Source organism: Falco naumanni, chromosome 7, assembly GCF_017639655.2.
Source record: "Falco naumanni isolate bFalNau1 chromosome 7, bFalNau1.pat, whole genome shotgun sequence".
Taxonomy (NCBI): Eukaryota; Metazoa; Chordata; class Aves; order Falconiformes; family Falconidae; genus Falco; species Falco naumanni.
In genome coordinates this window covers 41,200,820-41,217,687 of record NC_054060.1, presented here as the reverse complement: position 1 = coordinate 41,217,687, position 16,868 = coordinate 41,200,820, and the positions used below count along the sequence as shown (strand labels likewise).

Below are 16,868 nucleotides of genomic sequence, written 5' to 3'. Positions count from 1 at the left end.
TCAAGAGGATGGGGCCAGACTCTTTTTCAGTGGTGCCCAGACACAGGCACAAACTGAAGCACAAAAATTTCATCTGAATGTGAGGAAGAACTTCTTTACCTTGAGGGTGGCAGAGCACTGGAACAGGCTGCCCAGAGCGGTTTTGGAGTCTCCTTCTCTGGAGACTTTATAAACCCTCCTGGATGCGATCCTGTGCAACCTGCTCTGGGTGAACCTGCTTCAGCAGGGGGTTGGACCAGGTGATCTGTGGAGTTCCCTTCCAACCCTGACCATTCTGTGATTCTCTTAAACACCACACATGGTACTTCAGGCTTTTTATAGGCGATCATTAGATGGTTGCTTATTTCGAAGTTTGTGATTTCAGACTCAGCAGTTAGATTTGTAGGCATGCTGACATTTTCAGCTATCTATAAAGAAAATGGGACATGTATCTTGAGTATGATATACAGTGCTACATACTCTCAAAAATTAGGGGTGCTCAAAACCCCATATGCTTTCACTGTATACCTTTGTTCCCTCTCTTTAAAAGCAGAAAATTAGTTCAAATGTTGTAACATTTTTAACAACCAATGTAGAAATTCCAATTACTCATTCAACTCACAAGGATTTTGGGGAAATAAATGGATTAATATTCATAAGTTCATAATTATAATAATATTATAATAATTATAACATTCATATTTAGATGCAAAGATCAGTTAAACATATTTTTTATATCACAAAACTTTTCCAGATTTCCAGGGGTTTTTATCTGTCACATAAAACTGATATCTTTTGTTTTAATACAAGGGGACAGAAAAAGACCCATGCAGAGAAGTTTGTACTTTTGTCTTCAGGCAGGACACTGGAATATAGCAGGCTCAGCTTCAAGTCTCATTGTACCATTCCCAAGTGAATACTTTAACAGCACATTACTTAAAAGTAGATATCTGATCAAACACAATGATCTGGACAGTCTCCCTCGTTCAGAAAGTCCCTAAACTGCACAGTGTCAGAAGCCAAAAGGATATACTAGGGAAAGAAAAACATTTTTTAAGAAAGAATAGCAGGCTTAGGATGACCTACATTTAGCCCTGAATAAGAGTTTCAGTGTTCTGTGGTCTTATGGGAAAACACATCTCTCAAGTTGGTATAATGTCTGCTGCACTGTAGATTCAATTTCTCTTTTGTAATCTGGCTCAATACCTAATTGTTTTCATAAAAAATTGGAGCACCTTAATAAAGAGATATTGAGATACATATACAGGAATGGTTGGTGGTATATGCATTCATCCGGATAACCTTGCTGACCACAGATATATTTAGGTGTAACTCTCCTTTGTTCAGAAAGTCAGTCTTGGTGTTAAATATACACATACTAAAATACAAAAAAAGTCAGTTTCAAGGAAACATTTTTCTTCTGAGTTGAATGATGGGAAAAATTAATATCCAAATATATGGGCTCACAGAAACGACTATTACTGAGAGAAGAATTTGGAAACTGTACAATAAGAGCTGCAATTGAATAGATATTCATGAGTGTCACAATCTATGCATTCAGTAAGGCAGAAAACTTGTAAAAAAATAATAACTGAGTATATATTTAGACTATATCATCATGTAAATTTCTATATGTGCTGGTTAAATATTGCACTGACCATCTCAGTTCTGGCAAGTCCTAGCTTTTTGTTTGACTCTGCAACATGAATAAGGTTAATTCTGCTATACTACTTTTTCTAAGTAACTATGTGTTTGTGAAGAATGGAAGATTGGGCAGTAATATGTTGCTTAATAATTAAAATACCAGCAGATATAGTTATTGATTCTTAATTCAAAGTGATGTATGTTTGGAGAAAATATTTAATTGTTTAAGAGTAATCTTTTCCATAAAACTGCTCTGCTGAATATTGGCAGATATTCACTTTTGACAACATAGTGCAGTTTGCAGGGATAAAGAATTTCTAATTTCATATATTCATGTTGTTAGAGGAACTTGTCAAAACCCAAAGTTACTTTGATGCAGAACCGAGATCTTTACTTACCATACTCATGAGTTCAAACACTTCGCTTGTCCCATTTCAGATGTCTGTGCCAATTAAAATGTTCTTTCTTTTTGAAAATAATGTAGATGTAAACAAAACCCCAAAATCTCAGTAAATCCTGAACCATTGCTCACAAGCAGGTGACAAGAAAATGATCATGAATTCGGTGTCATTTGTAAGACCTTATTTAATACTTAGGCATTAGAAAATGCAAGAATCATGCTGAAGATGCACCGATATAACTTAATGGTGGTATCACAAAAGATGCTGATTGTAAGTACTTTATGGTATAGGAAAGAATCGCAAAGAGCACTGGTTGAGTATTTCATCCTACAAGAGACCTTTCTTAAGTCAATTTGCAGAGCAGGTGTGCTTTTCTGACTTTCTTCTGTTGAAGAGTTGCCAGTAAGACCATGAATCATCCTAGTGCAGAAATTCACAATTCCTAAAAACTGTGTTCCATTAAGTAGTCCGATCATGTATTATTATGCTATGTAGTTCTATGATCTTTTTAAATGTTTTCATTTTTATGAGATTAGAGATATTTTGTTTTAGGATGAGAATAGCTGTTCTGCCTCAGTTTACATAACTGTAATGGGACTGATTTTGATACGCAATTGGTTAAAACTATTTTCCAGAACTTTATAGATTCATCAATAAAAATATCCACCTTTATAGGCATTTCAGAATTTTGCATCTGGCCTATAGACATACAGATAGTGCTTGATTTTATTTCATTTTCAATTAAAACCTGCTTCAAGAATGAGGGGTGCAGGTTTTCCATCCTGTAAAAAATGGGTGTAGATTTATCATTGCATACAAATCAATTTCTTAATAATGAATAAATAAATATTAAATTAATAAATAATAAATAAAAATAATTTATAATATGTACGCAGCTGACCTTTAAGGCATCCACGTTGGGGTGTGACTATGTTGTAACAATTATATGCGTAAGTATCTTAAAGTAGTGTCTTTCATCCAGTCATATAACTGCTTAGGAAGTTGAGCACAAGATGAAGTAGTTCTGCTACTAAGCTACTACAGTTTTAGTTGCTTACTTACAGCTTCTGATCATGTTTTCCTTCTGCCACTTAAGCTGCTAAGAGTTCTGAGGTCCAGTAGGACTGGCATGTGATTTAGGGGCCATTTCTAGGACAAAGCTAGTTGGTATCCTAACAGTGGTGTATTATCTTGAAAGATTCCATCAGTGATTTTAAAAGGGTAAAACAGAACAGTATGTTGCTTTGTTTGTAAATAGTATTTTGAAATATTGATGCAAATATTTCCACAGAGTTCTAAAAGTTGAACCCTGTTCTTCCAAAGATCTCTGACCATTACAAACAATTGTTAATTGACATAACTACAACTCTGCAAAAACAGTGTATGTAAAGATTCAAAATTAGCCAGGCTATGAAAAGTTCAGAAATTGCCCAAGTGGCATGATCAACAGAAGACCTAGAAATAACACTGTAAAGAGCTCTAAGCTTCTCCCCCTCCCCACATTTCCCAAATTTTATCTTATCATGGGTTAAGCTGAACACCTCTGGCATTATTTGTAGACTTGAGTAGACTAATTGTATTACCTTAACGATCTCATTTAGAAGTATGCCTACATTAGCTTCTGTAGAAAACTTATGATGAAATACACCCATCTTGTGAAGAATGCCCTCAGAATGTGTCTGTTTGACTGTTTCAGTGGGTGCAGTATAGCAGCTAGAAATTTTTAAGGTACAGCAGCTACGAGTTATGTTAAAATGTTGCATGCAATAGCAATTTGTTTTGCTATGTTATTTATTAATATAGCAACAACATATTATGTTTGTTTCTTCTTTTGTATGAAGAAAAAACAGAAAATCAAACTCTTAGATCTTCTGACAGAAAAAGAAGGGAACCAGAGACTGGTGGAAGCAACGTTCTGGTGTGATAAAGTGGGAGCAGCAGATGGGACTCTTTAATGCCTGGAATAAATAAAATGCATCTTGCAACGTTAAAATTTTTTATCATTGAAATAAAATCCCAAGCTGTAGAATATGTTCCAGTAAGTAATCTAACGGTTGCAGAATTCTTACGTTGTAGTGAAATGTTACAAAATATAACTTCAGCTATGTGCTCTTCACTGCTGCAGCTAAAAGAGAGAATTTTGTTTTCTTCAATTATGCCTTTGTACTTCAAATTCTTGGATTTAGAATGCACATATCCATTATTTAATTGGCTTACTTACAATTGTAGCAATTCTTAGCACCCATCTTTTATGCAAAAATAGAAGGAATTGTTATGAATATGAAAAAGTAATCCCACATTTTAAGGAACCTTTAAACCTAATTTAAGACCAAAGTCCAGAACCATTGATCAGTCTATAAAAAAATGTAAACTTCAGTAGCATTGTGCTGTGAATTTGGAGGTAATGTTTTCACAAGTACTAAGTAGAGTTCATAAAAATCCTGTGTACGTTTCAAAGCAATCTAAAAGTGGATGTCTCCAGATGACACAAAAAAGTTTTGTTTCATAATTTTTGTTGTATAAATACTTGTTTTAATTTTTAGTATTTCAGATTGTATTTTCACTTGAACAATTTATAATGATGAATCTAGTTTTTAATCTACTGCTATTGCAAGCTATCATGCTTTAGTGATGTCATCTGCATTTGTTTGTATTAATGCTAATGTTTCTATCGAAATTTGTCTGTGGAAAAACATGCAATTCTATTTTAAAGAGTTCTATTAATGCCAATACTTGAGAAAGAGCCTATGAAGCTATTGTCAGCTTCTCTATTTCAAAATGGAAGCAGCATAAATATATTGATATCAGAAGTATGTGATTTTTAAAATTTATTGGTGTATGATAAAGATGATCTGATCTGTGAATGCATATGCGTGCGTGGTTACTTTTTATAATGTAAAAATATGAATGATGATTTACTCAAAATAAAATGTGGGACAATGCTGTACATGCATGTTCTTGAAACAAAAATTTCTCAGGGCATCTTTTATAATTAAAATAACTAAAACCATTTACCTATAGAAGGTATTTATTTTAAATAGTAATAATGCTAGAGGTATGCTGTCATGTGTGAAGTACAAAATGTGTCTTCAGTTTTAGCAGTGGTTTACTGTCTGAATTCTTAAGCTTCTTACACTGCAGCTGTATTTAGGTGTCTTCTCTTTCTTCAGTCACCAACACTGTTCAGATTTTGTAGAAACACTCAAGTTTCAGTTTGTTCTGCAGCCTGGTGTAGGGTCCTGTAAATCACAGATTTCTTTAAAAGCTTCTTTCAAGTATTATGATGTTTAACATGCAATAATGATGCAGATATAGAGATGACGTATGCTGGCTCCTCCCAGTTTCTGCTTTTGTCTCATCCATGAAGGCACATGCTCCCTGGTCCCCAGGGACATCTAACTCAACGTGCCAGCTACAGCTGCTCACCCATGGGCCACAGGACACTGTTCAATCTGTTCTCAGTCTGATTTCTGCCAGGGGCCAAACTCAGATCAGCAGTACCCAGCTGCAGAACAGGACTCAAAACTGCGTTTGACCCTCAGATGCCTTTACTAGAGCAGTGCAGAACAACCAGTAAGTCCAGAAACTTGAATTCCGGCTACTTCTCCCCTTAATAAGCACCTAATGAATTCTGTATACAGTCTGTCATTTGTTTCTTATTGGCTGTCATTTGTCTGTCATTTTTAACTGATTAATTTATTTAGTGCTGATAACATGTGCTCCACTCAATAATCCTACTGTATATTAAATTTCTGCTTATGCAATATTTAAATGCTCTATTTAGACAGTTTTTGGTCTGCACATCTTCCTTGTACAATATTCCTAGTGTCTCATGTATACTTTCATCAGTCCTTCACACTGTAGACCTCCATCCCAGCAATCTTTCATGAGGCTGCTTACTTCTGGGTTACTTCTGTTGGGCAGCACCAATACTTTGGAACCCTCTGTAGCATTGGTTTTACCTGCAATTCAGAGTAACAGCTGGAGGTCAACTGTACAGTGATACTTGGGTGGCTCTCTATAGCAGCATTCCTCCCATCAGTCAGCTGGAGGCAGGAAGGAGTGTCTTTTCTTTCTGAGTACATGCGTACTGCAATGCGGAGTCAGGTTAGATGCACCTTTGTAGTCTAGTCAAATACCCGAGTCTGCCTGCTAAATCCTTTTGTGAGTGGCTTACACCAGGTGCCTGGTGGTAGTTTCTGTGAGTAGACATCTCATGGTAACTGAAGTGATTTTCAGACATGTTTACCAGCTTTACCCTGGAATGCATTTATGGCATCTTCTCTTGTGGATGCATCTCTCTATGTGCAATTACTGACAGATATTTTTGAATCTTCTATGCCAAATAATTTTAAAAACTCCTCTACCTCCTTTTGGGTAGCTCTTTTGTGAGGGCAGTATGAGCAAGTAGAGCAATGCTTAAATCTGTTAGTTACATATAGCTAGAAATAGCTTTTTGCATTGTTTTGTACTTTATGTATAGAACTCAGCTGCTAATTAAAATTTACTAAATGTTAAAGCTATTGCTGTTCTGTGGGAATCACTGTGTCACTTGAATAATGTAAATTGCATTTAGATCTTGGAAATATTTCTCTGAAACATTTTGGCAACACCTTTTGGATTTTAGGACCAACTCTGTGAACAGGTTTATGCCACTTTTATGGAGGCATGTCTTTTCCTACCAAAGTCTGTCTTAGTTCAGGTGTAGAATCCTGTTACATAGTTCACCCTGATACCTAGACAATAATACATGCAGAAATTCTGTTTTAGGACAGGACCAGTTTGGTGTTATACAGTAGTACAGATTCGGATTTTCCAGGTTCAGAATACCTAAGGTTTTTTTCATAATTATTTTGTCTTCAATAGAGTATTTTAAAAGCAGGCACATCATGTACCCTGAGAAAATTAGGTGATTTGATACTCTGAATAAACACTTTGAAAGAGGTCACACTTCCGGATGATATGGACGTCATGATAGACTCAGCATAATTTCTGCAGTAATAAAATAAAAATCTTTAGACAGAGGCTGTAAATTCTCTTTTAGGGCTTGATCCTTCATTTGTTTTTATAAGCAGCGAAGTCCTGCTAACGTTGAAGTCAGTAGGCTCTTTGCAACAGAAGGTAACATCAAATATCATGCCTGCATTGTTTGTGAATGAGCTTCCTGAATATTATGGCATATGAATTTCTGGGTTTTTATTCAGACTTATCGCTAAAATGCTGAATTTCCAAAGTTCAGTTCTGTGGGGTTTTTAATTTGCATGGTAGATTTTATAAGACATATTTTAGTCACTTTAGGCCTTAATGAATTTAATTTATTACTTGGGCATTAATAGGATGACCTACTGCTAGCCAGAGACACAAAACAGGTTTCACATTTTCATATTTAACTGTCTTTTTATTCTAGTGTAAATTAATAAAATAGAAATAAAGCGTCTTACATACCCTGGAATAGAAACTGTTACCTGTATTCACATTTTTGTTGGATCAACCACCCTGCCAATGAATAGTAATGTTTTAAAAGTTTCTTCAAAAATCATAAAAAGGAAAGGTCGATCCACTTTGATGACAGGAGGCACTGTGAATGCAGTTATTTCTGACCCACTAGCTGCTGTGGCCTCAGTTCCTTCTTCATCCACTTCGATTGCTGCCTTTTGGACAACCTGAAATGCAATGTAGCAATAAAATATGTGACAGAAATAGATATTAACATGAAGAATGTTGTTCCAAGGCATTCAGTTGATGTAGGCTTCTATTAAGGATTGAAATGAGTACGTCTGTGCAATCTAGCTCTGTCTGTTAGAGCAGTAGACCCATATGCTGTCTACTTCAGCAGCAGATGGGTTAGTACAGCCACCACGACCACAATACTGACAGTGTGGATGCTAGTACAGGTGTCATTGTGCTTTTCCACATTTCTGAGCATAGGCCTCACTTAGAGACTTTGTCCTTGCAGCTGGTAGCGTGAAGCAGCCATTGCATCTGCATCATGTTCCTCTTGGACACCTAACTGTACAAGGGAGAGTTTCTCACAAGTGGAAAGTGTGTTTTCCTAAGTCACAAACACTGGCTGGCTGGATATGTCATTCATGGTTAATTGAATGCAGAGGCAAATGCACCAATCTTGACTTGTTTCCTGCTTATTTGTAATTTGCATATTGGTAGCACAGAGTAAATATGTACAGCAACAAGGTGCAATCCTGGATTGGTCTGAGGACCTTCCCTTCACACTGAAATTGCAGCCTGGCAGGATCTGGTTCTTCTCCCTTTTTGTTCTTCCAGCCTGTGTGTACCTCTGAGTAACTCCCCTGTATTTGGGTCTGTATTGGCGAACTGCCCAGACAGCTAGTGCATTCCAAACTCCCAGACTCCTAATTCTAGGAATGACTTAGGTGAAGACAGTTGAAGGAGTTCAGCAGTGTTGAGCACTCTGTTAGACATTCTTAAATAATGAAGCTGACTATCATGATTCATAGGGACAGGACACTCCTCTGGCACTTTGTAGCTGATGCACATACTGCTTCTAATATCAGTTACCAGCTGCTGCTATTTAGGTGTGATTTTTTTCCCATAACACAATAGTTAACGGCTGAGAATTAGCACGAAATAGTTATATGATCAAGAGGAAGGGAGAAAAGTGCTGCAGATTGCCATTGTATTTCCCAAACTGAAAATCACTGCAACTTTATCCATTAGATATTTATTTTTAGGATTACACATTTTCCCGGAAAGGCTATTTTTTTTAAGCCAGTAGACTTTTGAAAAACTGTAGTTCAGTTCAGTGTAGTTCAGTTCTACACACCTCATACTTGAAGTGAGATCCGTACTGATTAAGGTGTGCAGATTGCATATACCTGGGACATGGGGTCCTTTCCCATTACTGTCCCTATAAATGTAGGTGACAGTCTCTTGACTGGGCTATTTATATACTACTATAATCCAAATAGCAAGTAATTTTAGAAGGCTTACCTGTGAGACTGCTACATATCCTTGATCTGTGAGATGACCGAGATCTGCTGTACGTGTAAAGAGATTTTTAATTCCAAGAGCATGTAGCAATTTCTTCATTTTGTATTTTTGCTCTAGTTTAAACTTTGGAAAGGAAATATCCACTTTTCTGTTTGGAAAAAAAATATTTCAATGCAAAATTAGACTATATGGTAGGTCACTTGACTGCTGAAAGGCACACTACTCAGGAATTAAGCTTTACACAGAAAAAGGAAGCAAAGGAGCCAAAAATTAAATAGTCTTTGCTGCAATTTGGGTTGATAGAATATGATCTCTGACCTGTTGACTGCCAGAGACTTCTAGAAATCATTTCCTTCTTTGTGTAAAATACTTCCACCAGCACTTACAGTGCCCTGACACCAGGGTGACACAATAATTTATTGACCAGTGAAAAGAATTGTCACTTCAGGAATTACATTTCGCAGGGATAATCTGGGTTTCCATTTTCATATGCAAATCTATTCATTACTCTAGGTTTCTACTGGTAGGAAAAGTTTAATAAATATACTGCGTATCTAGATTTATTTTGCACTTTGCCTAGCAGTGCTAAATTTAAGGAGAGAGAAAGCCTCAGGAAGAATTTGGAAAGGCTAAACTGACTATGCCTTCAGAGAGACGGACATTTCTGAGATGAGCCACTGACTTGTCACCTCAGAGTAGAAGCTTTCATATGCCACTTGGGCTGTGGGTAAGCCCTTAAAAGACCTCTACTCTGTAGAAACCTAATGCCACAGGGATGCTAGCATGTGAAAAGGGTTAGGAAGACCCGCTAATCTTTGTTGTGCATTGTTGCTTTGCTGCAGTAGACATGAAAGACATTAAGACCAACAGGTATCAAAACATACCTGGTTTTCATGTTTGCAAGCCAGGATTCCACAAGCTCTGTAGTCAAATGGTCTTCAAGTGAAATGTAATCTCCCTCTTTTTCTGGGATGACAATCAGCATGTGGGCTTTCCCTTTGTAGGGTAGCTTTATCACAGTGCATCTTAAGTTCTCATCAAAACTTGAATTAACTTTATCTGACTTGAACATCATGGGTACCTTTACACTTCTGTATTTGTTTATGTGGAAATTCTCCATTTGTGTGAATTTGGAATTAAATGGGTAGACCCACTTGCCTGAGGAAAGAAAGAAATTAATTATGTGCATTCAGACTTAAGAAAAATGTTCAGAAACCCTTAAAAAAGTATAGGATTTTTTATGTATCTAGTTGAAGTGGATGTTAATTGTGTCTGGGATATGGGGATGAAAATTGCAGTATATATCATATGTGTGCTTTATGTTTTTTACAGCAGGAAAAGGAGGTAATCTGCAAAATGAATTCCTTCATTTTCAGGGAAAGAAGGGAAATCTTTTTGTGAGGTTGATTAGTTGCCAGTCAAGATTAGAACTGATAATCTTTTTGTTTATTGAATGCTATATGAGCATCTGCCTTTTATTAACATGTCACATTCTCTGAAATTCTGTACCAGCTGTTCAACACCCTGCTTTTAAATTAATTATACAATCTTTTAGATGGAGATTGAGCAGTGCACTGACTTACGAGGTGCACTGGAATGTGACCTCTTCTATACTAATGATTCTGAACTCTGCTGTTACTTTCAAAAGTAGCCACAGCCATGTATCCCTTTTCTCTCATTTTCTCCTAGGGAAAGTAACTTCATCATTGGACAAACTGCACTTTTGTAAATACAAAAGAATAAACTTAGGGAGGCTGTAGGGCTGGGGGATAATGTTCTTTGTCCTCACGTGGGCATTTATTTTAGGGGGGGTGTCCCGTGGATGGCACCTGCTGAGTGCTTTGGACTGTAGTGACTATGATGATGGTTTTTCTGCACAGCATTCCTCTCATCCCCTTTGTCATCCCAGCTCTTTGTCTTTGCTTTTTACCTAACTGGGTGTCTCTGGCTTCTGTATGGCTGTCTCAGAGTAAAGGGTGGGCTGTGGCTCCCTGTCAACTGCCAGGACCTGCTTTTGGAGTCCCTTATCTATCTTCTAAGCCAGCAGTCAGAAAGACCCCAACAACAGGAAAAGGAGCATAAGATATTTGGCAACAGAGGACCTCTCCACAGAACACTCTCTGCTCATCACTGCGATTTTTCCCCTTCACCGTGTAAGGTAATATAACGGAGCATTCTAGTTCCTCTGAAGAAAAAAATTCTTGACTGAGATAGAGAAATTATTTTTTGTTTTCATAATTTTGCGTACTGTGTAAAATCAGTCAATTATTTTAGGCCCAGTATCCAGCATTCAAAAGACTATCACGATTAAGGCTTTTTCATTTTAATTGGTGAATGAAAATTAAACATCCTTTTTAGTCATGAAGAAGGATCATTCAGAGATGGATTTGAGGTAGTTTGATGCAGAGCTTTTTGTTCTCTCTGAGACTCTGTTGTATAGACGAAAGCATAGAAGAATTTGTGGTTCCCTATCATGAAAAATCATTTCCTATTAAATAAACCTAATAGTCAAAAGTAAATCTAGATAAAGACATAGAGAAAACAGGACATCTGAATTAATTTAAATTTTCCCTAATGTAGCCAAAGCTGTATCCTTGATTCTTCTAATAAATAATAATTTGGCAAAATAAAAACAAGTTACCTTTAAAGACAATGTAGTCCACAAGTAGCAGTTTATTTTGGCGGTCAAGGTCTTCAAAAAGCTCTGGGATTTTTCCTTTGGTCCTTTTGTTAATGTTTTGGTTTATGACAAATTTTGCCTGTGTAAAGTTTTGAAAGTCCACTCTCAGGAATTCCATATCAAAGTACTGCTTTGATAAATTGAGGAAAGATTCCTTGAGTCTGAAGTCTTTTTGGATAAAAGAAAGGGTACCTTGCACAAGGAGTAGTTCTTCATTCATTGTGATGTTATCTTTCAGTTGTTTAAACAAAGCTGGTAAATGGTGGCGATCCACTCCATCCTTCAAAGCATGGAGGTTTAGACTTTTTACTATTTGTCTCTGTGTTTCCCCTTTGGCTGCAAGCGTATATGCAGTCATGAGAGCTGATACAGAAAGGGGAGACATGATTACATTGTTGTCATGTGTCATTGCAATTTTTCTGTAGAGGTTAAATCCAAAATTTGCAGTCTTTTCGGTGAAGTTGTAAAGAGTGAACTCTTCAAGACCTTGGTCTTCAAAAGGCTTAGAGATATTTTCAAGATAATGCAACTCTTCAGAAATACTGACATTTTTATTTCCTTCCAATAAATTATTCTCTTTTTCCTCCTTTGGAATTTTAAGGTTTATGCCAGCCTTGATGATTTCAACACACATTTCACTTAAAAGAAATAGGTAAACTCCTGTTTTCATGTTGACATCCAGTAATGAGCTTTTTTTCTTTTTTTTCTAGTAAAGAGAATGGAGAAATATTTTTTTTAAAAAAGGCAACACAGTGATTTTTTAGTTTGTTCTTCTATTCACAATGCAAAAAGTCGTAATGCAGCAAGATGGTCTTTCTGGTTCTTCAGTGTATATACTCTAAATGTAAGATCTTGTTCCTGTTTGAAAGGTCTAATTTAGATCAGTGAAAGAGAGAAGTTTCCAACATCATTCAATGAATCCAGAAAAAATATTATGATCTTCTGATGTTGGTGGTTCCACGTCAGAAGTATTCCACCAATTTTCCCTTGCTAACTTGTAATTCCTTTACAAAACAAAACCTGCATTTCAAGTACAATACACAGCTCATAGATGAAAAATCAGCTTGTTTGGACCTCTGCTGCAGCTTTTGCTCCTGTGAAATTGATGTAATCTATAAGCACAAGAATTCTAGGCAGCATGTGGTAGAAATTACATGCTTGCCTTTCATAATTTCATTTCACTTTTCATCCTTCTGCTATTGGTTGTTTATTACCCCATTGAGATCATTCTTGTGATCACATACCATAGGATTCCCTGTTCTTTTGTACTTCTCTGTCCAGCAAATGCTGAAGCAGGTTTGTCAGTGCCATCTCCCTGAAAATGCCATATTTCAGTGTGAAATAGCACAAGGATGAAACAGTTGTTCTGTTCTTAAAAATACAGTATTTTACACAAGTTGTCTGAGCAAAGTTAATGCAGGGTCTCTGCATTATGTCCAACAAAATGTTTGGAGAGAACTAGGCACATCTTACAGAAGACCTCAGGCAAACTTTAGCATCAGATATTGCTTGTGTAAATTTGCACATGCAAATGCACTTCTCAAGCATAAATGCAAATATGCCCATCTTTCATCTTTCCATCCAAGCAATATTTGAACTGCTCTCCCATACAGCAGGGTTTATTTGCACTGTATGGAAAAATTTTGAATGGCCATAATATTCAGAGACTAATTTTCCTGTTGTAAATTGAAAAGGATGTTCAAGACCACCAAGCCTGCACAGAATCCTTTTGTATACCAGTGGCATGGGAATGGATAAAGGAGATGAAAAGATGGATTATATGGGCCATCATTAAAGTAGTAAGTGATTCAACAATCTAGAAAACACATGGCAGCTGTTAACTACTCCTTTTAAGTTAAGGATCTGTAACAGCAAATTACGGTCATTGTATAATTTGTGATGTGGCATATGGGAAAGCTGGTTTTATTTGATTGCCATTTATTCACAGTTCAGCTGAATTTCACAGTTGCCTGATTCAGGATGTGGGAGTTAGTGCTGAAAAGGTGTGTTGATGTGAGTGCTGAGACATTTGGGTGCCAACTCACAGGGTGCTTTTGGCAGTCAGGTGGTGTGCTATTTTCTTTTGAGATAATAGGTCACGTTCTGTACTTGGTGCAACACAGATGGGCTATAATGACTTAATCAGGAGGCAGCGAATCCCTGAACGTTATGCCTCTTCTTGCGTGCATGGCAGCCAGGGAACAGACTAAAATATGCAGCATGCTGTAGTTCTGAATAATTTTCCTTTATTCTTCTTTCCCGTTAGCTCTTACTTTATTTTCATTGAGATTACCAGTGTCTGGATTCTGCAGGACTGGACCAGGGAAGGGGATGACTTGACTTCAGCTGCTGCCTTGCTGGCCAAGTGGCGCATGTGACTTCTGCCAGGGCTGGGATACTTACTCTCCCCTGACAGACTGCAAGCAGCGCTGTCCAGAGCTATTACAGAACTGCTAGGAATTTCTGCTCGTTATGTAGTGAGCCACTTCTGTGCAAAGTAACACAGGCACCAAGGTACTGTTTCTGCCACAGTGCTATGCCTGCTCGGGCATCAAATAAGGTCTTTTCCCCTGGTAGTCATCCCTGCTTCAAAGAGGTATCCTTGGACACTGCAGAGCTGGCGCTAGCAAAGAGGCAGGGATTGGAAAACTTTGCTTTTGATCATATTAAGTCAAGAGGAAGGGCTTTCTGTGACAGCAGCAGTCCCTCTGAGAGAGCATCTGGCCTAACTGCTCACTAAGTGTTGCAGAGCACCAGATCTTCCCTATCTTTTCTGGGGACAGTGCAATTTGTGTGTAACATCTGACAGCGCTGCGTTTGGCAGATGCCACTGTTGTGTGTCCCTGAGAAGTTTGGGACAGTACTTCGCTCGGGTGGGCTGCCAGATCCCCTGGGACATGTAAAGGGACTGAATGAATCATATCCTATGGTATGTGATCACAAGAGTGATCTCAGTGGAGTAATAAACAACCAATAGCAGAAGGATGAAAAGTGAAATGAAATTATGAAAGGCAAGCATGTCATTTCCACCACATGCTGCCTAGAATTCTTGTGCTTATAGATTCCATCAAGCGGTGAGCTGCCTTCCAGAGGCCTCTGCCTTCCTAACACAAAGAGCTTTCAGATTGAAAGGATGGGGCAAACTCAGAAGCCCTTGTTTACAGGCACATCCCAGACCACTTAGCACTCAGGAAGAGTCCTCCCTCAGGCATACACAATTGCTACTGATTTGGGTGGTATGAACATCACAGGAATAGGCAGCTCACAATTGCACTGAGCATTCACTGCAAATTTGGGATTGCAAATAACAAAAGTTCACATTGCAGCAGCTTTATCGCTCACCTTTAGTAACAGTTAGAAATAAAGCATGTCCTCTAAGACTAGGAAAAACAGCCCTGGAAACAATACAGTTATATTTTTGCACATTATAGACTTGTATTTTTAGACCTGAGTGAAGCTTATTGCTGATTTTAGAGAACTCACTGCATGCATAGAGTAGACAGTTCATTAATAAACAGACAAGTGTTAAAGCAAAGTTGACAGTCATTCCATTTTAAGAAACATTTGTTTCTAGTAGTTTCAGATATCAAAGAAGTTTCTTGCTCAGATGTATTTTTCTTCTGAAGGCATTAGAGCAAGAGAAAAATAGAATGCTCATTAAGAACCATTTCAAACATCACATTTAGAGAATAACTGATAAATATATAGAATTATATATATATATAAAAAAATATGATAATCCTTCCCTTTATAAGCTAAATGTTTCATATAAATCTTGTCTTACCTATTAGGCAGCTCCTCTGTTACTATTCTCAATCAACTATGTTGAAAAATGAGATGTCTGTCCCACATAGAAGTTTTGCAACAAATATTTGGTCTTCCGAAGAGTGATAATCTGGTTTTGTCTGTTAAAAATTAACTGCTTTATAAATACCAAGTATTGTGTTTCCCATAAATGGCATAATGATGGAGGGTTATATTCCAGTAAATATGTTATACCTTCCATGAGAAAAAAGAGAACAGTAAACTCTTTACATCCAGCCCTTCAGCACCCCAGCAGGATTTGGCCCCGCACATCCAATTACCCATGAGAATTATTTTACAGGCAGGCTCCGAGTTACTCAGTGGTGGAAGCAGTATCCAATCCTGCTTAAAATACCCACTTTTGTAAAAGAATAGGTCACTGCTTACCAGGGCCAGGGGGAACATGAGGGAGGGACAGAGAAGGTGCAGAACACGTGTAGGGTTGTTGTCAGCTCCCTTGCCCTGCAATTCAGCCATTCCTGTTGGAGGAGAGACCGGGGCTCCGCTCCCTGTTTCGAGAGCATGCCAGCTATTCAGTAACGTATCAGTATGCCAAAATTCACTGACTGATAAGAACTGAGTGGTTTCTCGTATAAAAGACAAAATGGAGAGAGCTGACATTCCTGCAAAAGTTGTACAGAGCTATGGGAAGCAAGAATAAACTTTTTGAATTTTCAGTTTGTCTTGCTTGGACAGATTTGACAGGCCAGTTTTGGGTCTTGAGTATTTTTAGTTGGGCAAGGCATGTTTTTTAAGACAGATAGTTTACTCAGCAATTTCTGTGGTGTAGGCATGATCTAAACTCGTAACTATTTTGATCACTGGCCTAATTCCAAATAAAATATAAACATGGAACTACCTGTCTTTCCCTCATGTTCCTAAATTCTTAAAATACTCACAAATGAAACAGAACATTTTGTTCTGACTTAAATTGTAGAAGAAAAATAATTTAGCCTTAAAAGTTGAGATAAGGGGACTAGTCTCTACTTTTCAACTTATGTTATATTATGATATATTATTATACGCAGTCTAAGTGGAGGCATTGTCAGAGCAAAGGATGAAATTTTAGAAAGCCCATAAAGAAATTGGGCATCTAGGACTCTGTGCAGAAGGGCATTGTTGCTGCTGATTATTACTTATATAAGTGACAACAGTGTTTGCTTACAAAGTATAAGATTTGATTAAGAAGTGCTTAAGACCTGAATGTAGCCTCTCCATGGTCTAACCAGGTTTGTATCCACGTCACAGGGACATATTACTGGAGGACACCTGCAGCTTTTACGCTCTTAAGAAGTTCAACAGGGGGGTCATGAAGAGTTGCAGGCTCTAGGTACCTAAATTCTTCCTTGGTTTCAATTATTTTAAAATGTTCTTCGTTTTAGAAACAATCC

The 16,868-nt window shown here is 37.4% G+C and overlaps 2 protein-coding genes across 8 annotated transcripts in view; one reads left to right on the top strand and one right to left on the bottom strand.

The window, feature by feature from the left end:
- Positions 1 to 3,980, top strand: part of PPP4R4 (protein phosphatase 4 regulatory subunit 4) — a 69,449-nt gene extending 65,469 nt beyond the window's left edge. For all 3 annotated transcript variants that reach the window (XM_040600986.1, XM_040600985.1, XM_040600987.1), the window contains one exon: positions 3,866 to 3,980. In XM_040600986.1, the coding sequence (XP_040456920.1) occupies positions 3,866 to 3,890 (25 nt within the window). In that variant the 3' untranslated portion in view covers positions 3,891 to 3,980. The remainder of the gene's footprint in view (positions 1 to 3,865) is intronic.
- SERPINA10 (serpin family A member 10) lies at positions 2,191 to 15,536 on the bottom strand. Of its 5 annotated transcripts, none has more exons than XM_040600994.1 (6): positions 15,458 to 15,536; positions 11,635 to 12,379; positions 9,878 to 10,151; positions 8,994 to 9,141; positions 7,490 to 7,687; positions 2,191 to 3,982 (listed from the first exon to the last, which is right to left on the bottom strand). In XM_040600994.1, the coding sequence occupies exons 2-5, from the start codon at positions 12,341 to 12,343 to the stop codon at positions 7,496 to 7,498; spliced, it is 1,323 nt and encodes a 440-aa protein (XP_040456928.1). In that variant the 5' UTR covers positions 12,344 to 12,379; positions 15,458 to 15,536; the 3' UTR covers positions 2,191 to 3,982; positions 7,490 to 7,495. The 5 variants fall into 5 exon arrangements, with proteins under 5 accessions (XP_040456928.1, XP_040456924.1, XP_040456927.1 ...); XM_040600990.1 differs by lacking the exon at positions 2,191 to 3,982 and adding an exon at positions 4,840 to 5,263; XM_040600993.1 differs by lacking the exon at positions 2,191 to 3,982 and adding an exon at positions 5,270 to 5,986.
- Between the last annotated feature and the right edge of the window lie 1,332 nt (positions 15,537 to 16,868).

Bases quoted from the DNA above. Each gene is read 5' to 3' on its own strand.
- SERPINA10 (XM_040600994.1), bottom strand. From the start codon at position 12,343: ATGAAAACAGGAGTTTACCTATTTCTTTTAAGTGAAATGTGTGTTGAA. The intron at 10,152-11,634 runs GTAACTTGTTTT...TTCTTTCCTCAG, and splicing joins GGACTACATTGTCTTTAAAG to GCAAGTGGGTCTACCCATTT. The intron at 7,688-8,993 runs GTAAGCCTTCTA...ATTGCATTTCAG, and splicing joins GATATGTAGCAGTCTCACAG to GTTGTCCAAAAGGCAGCAAT.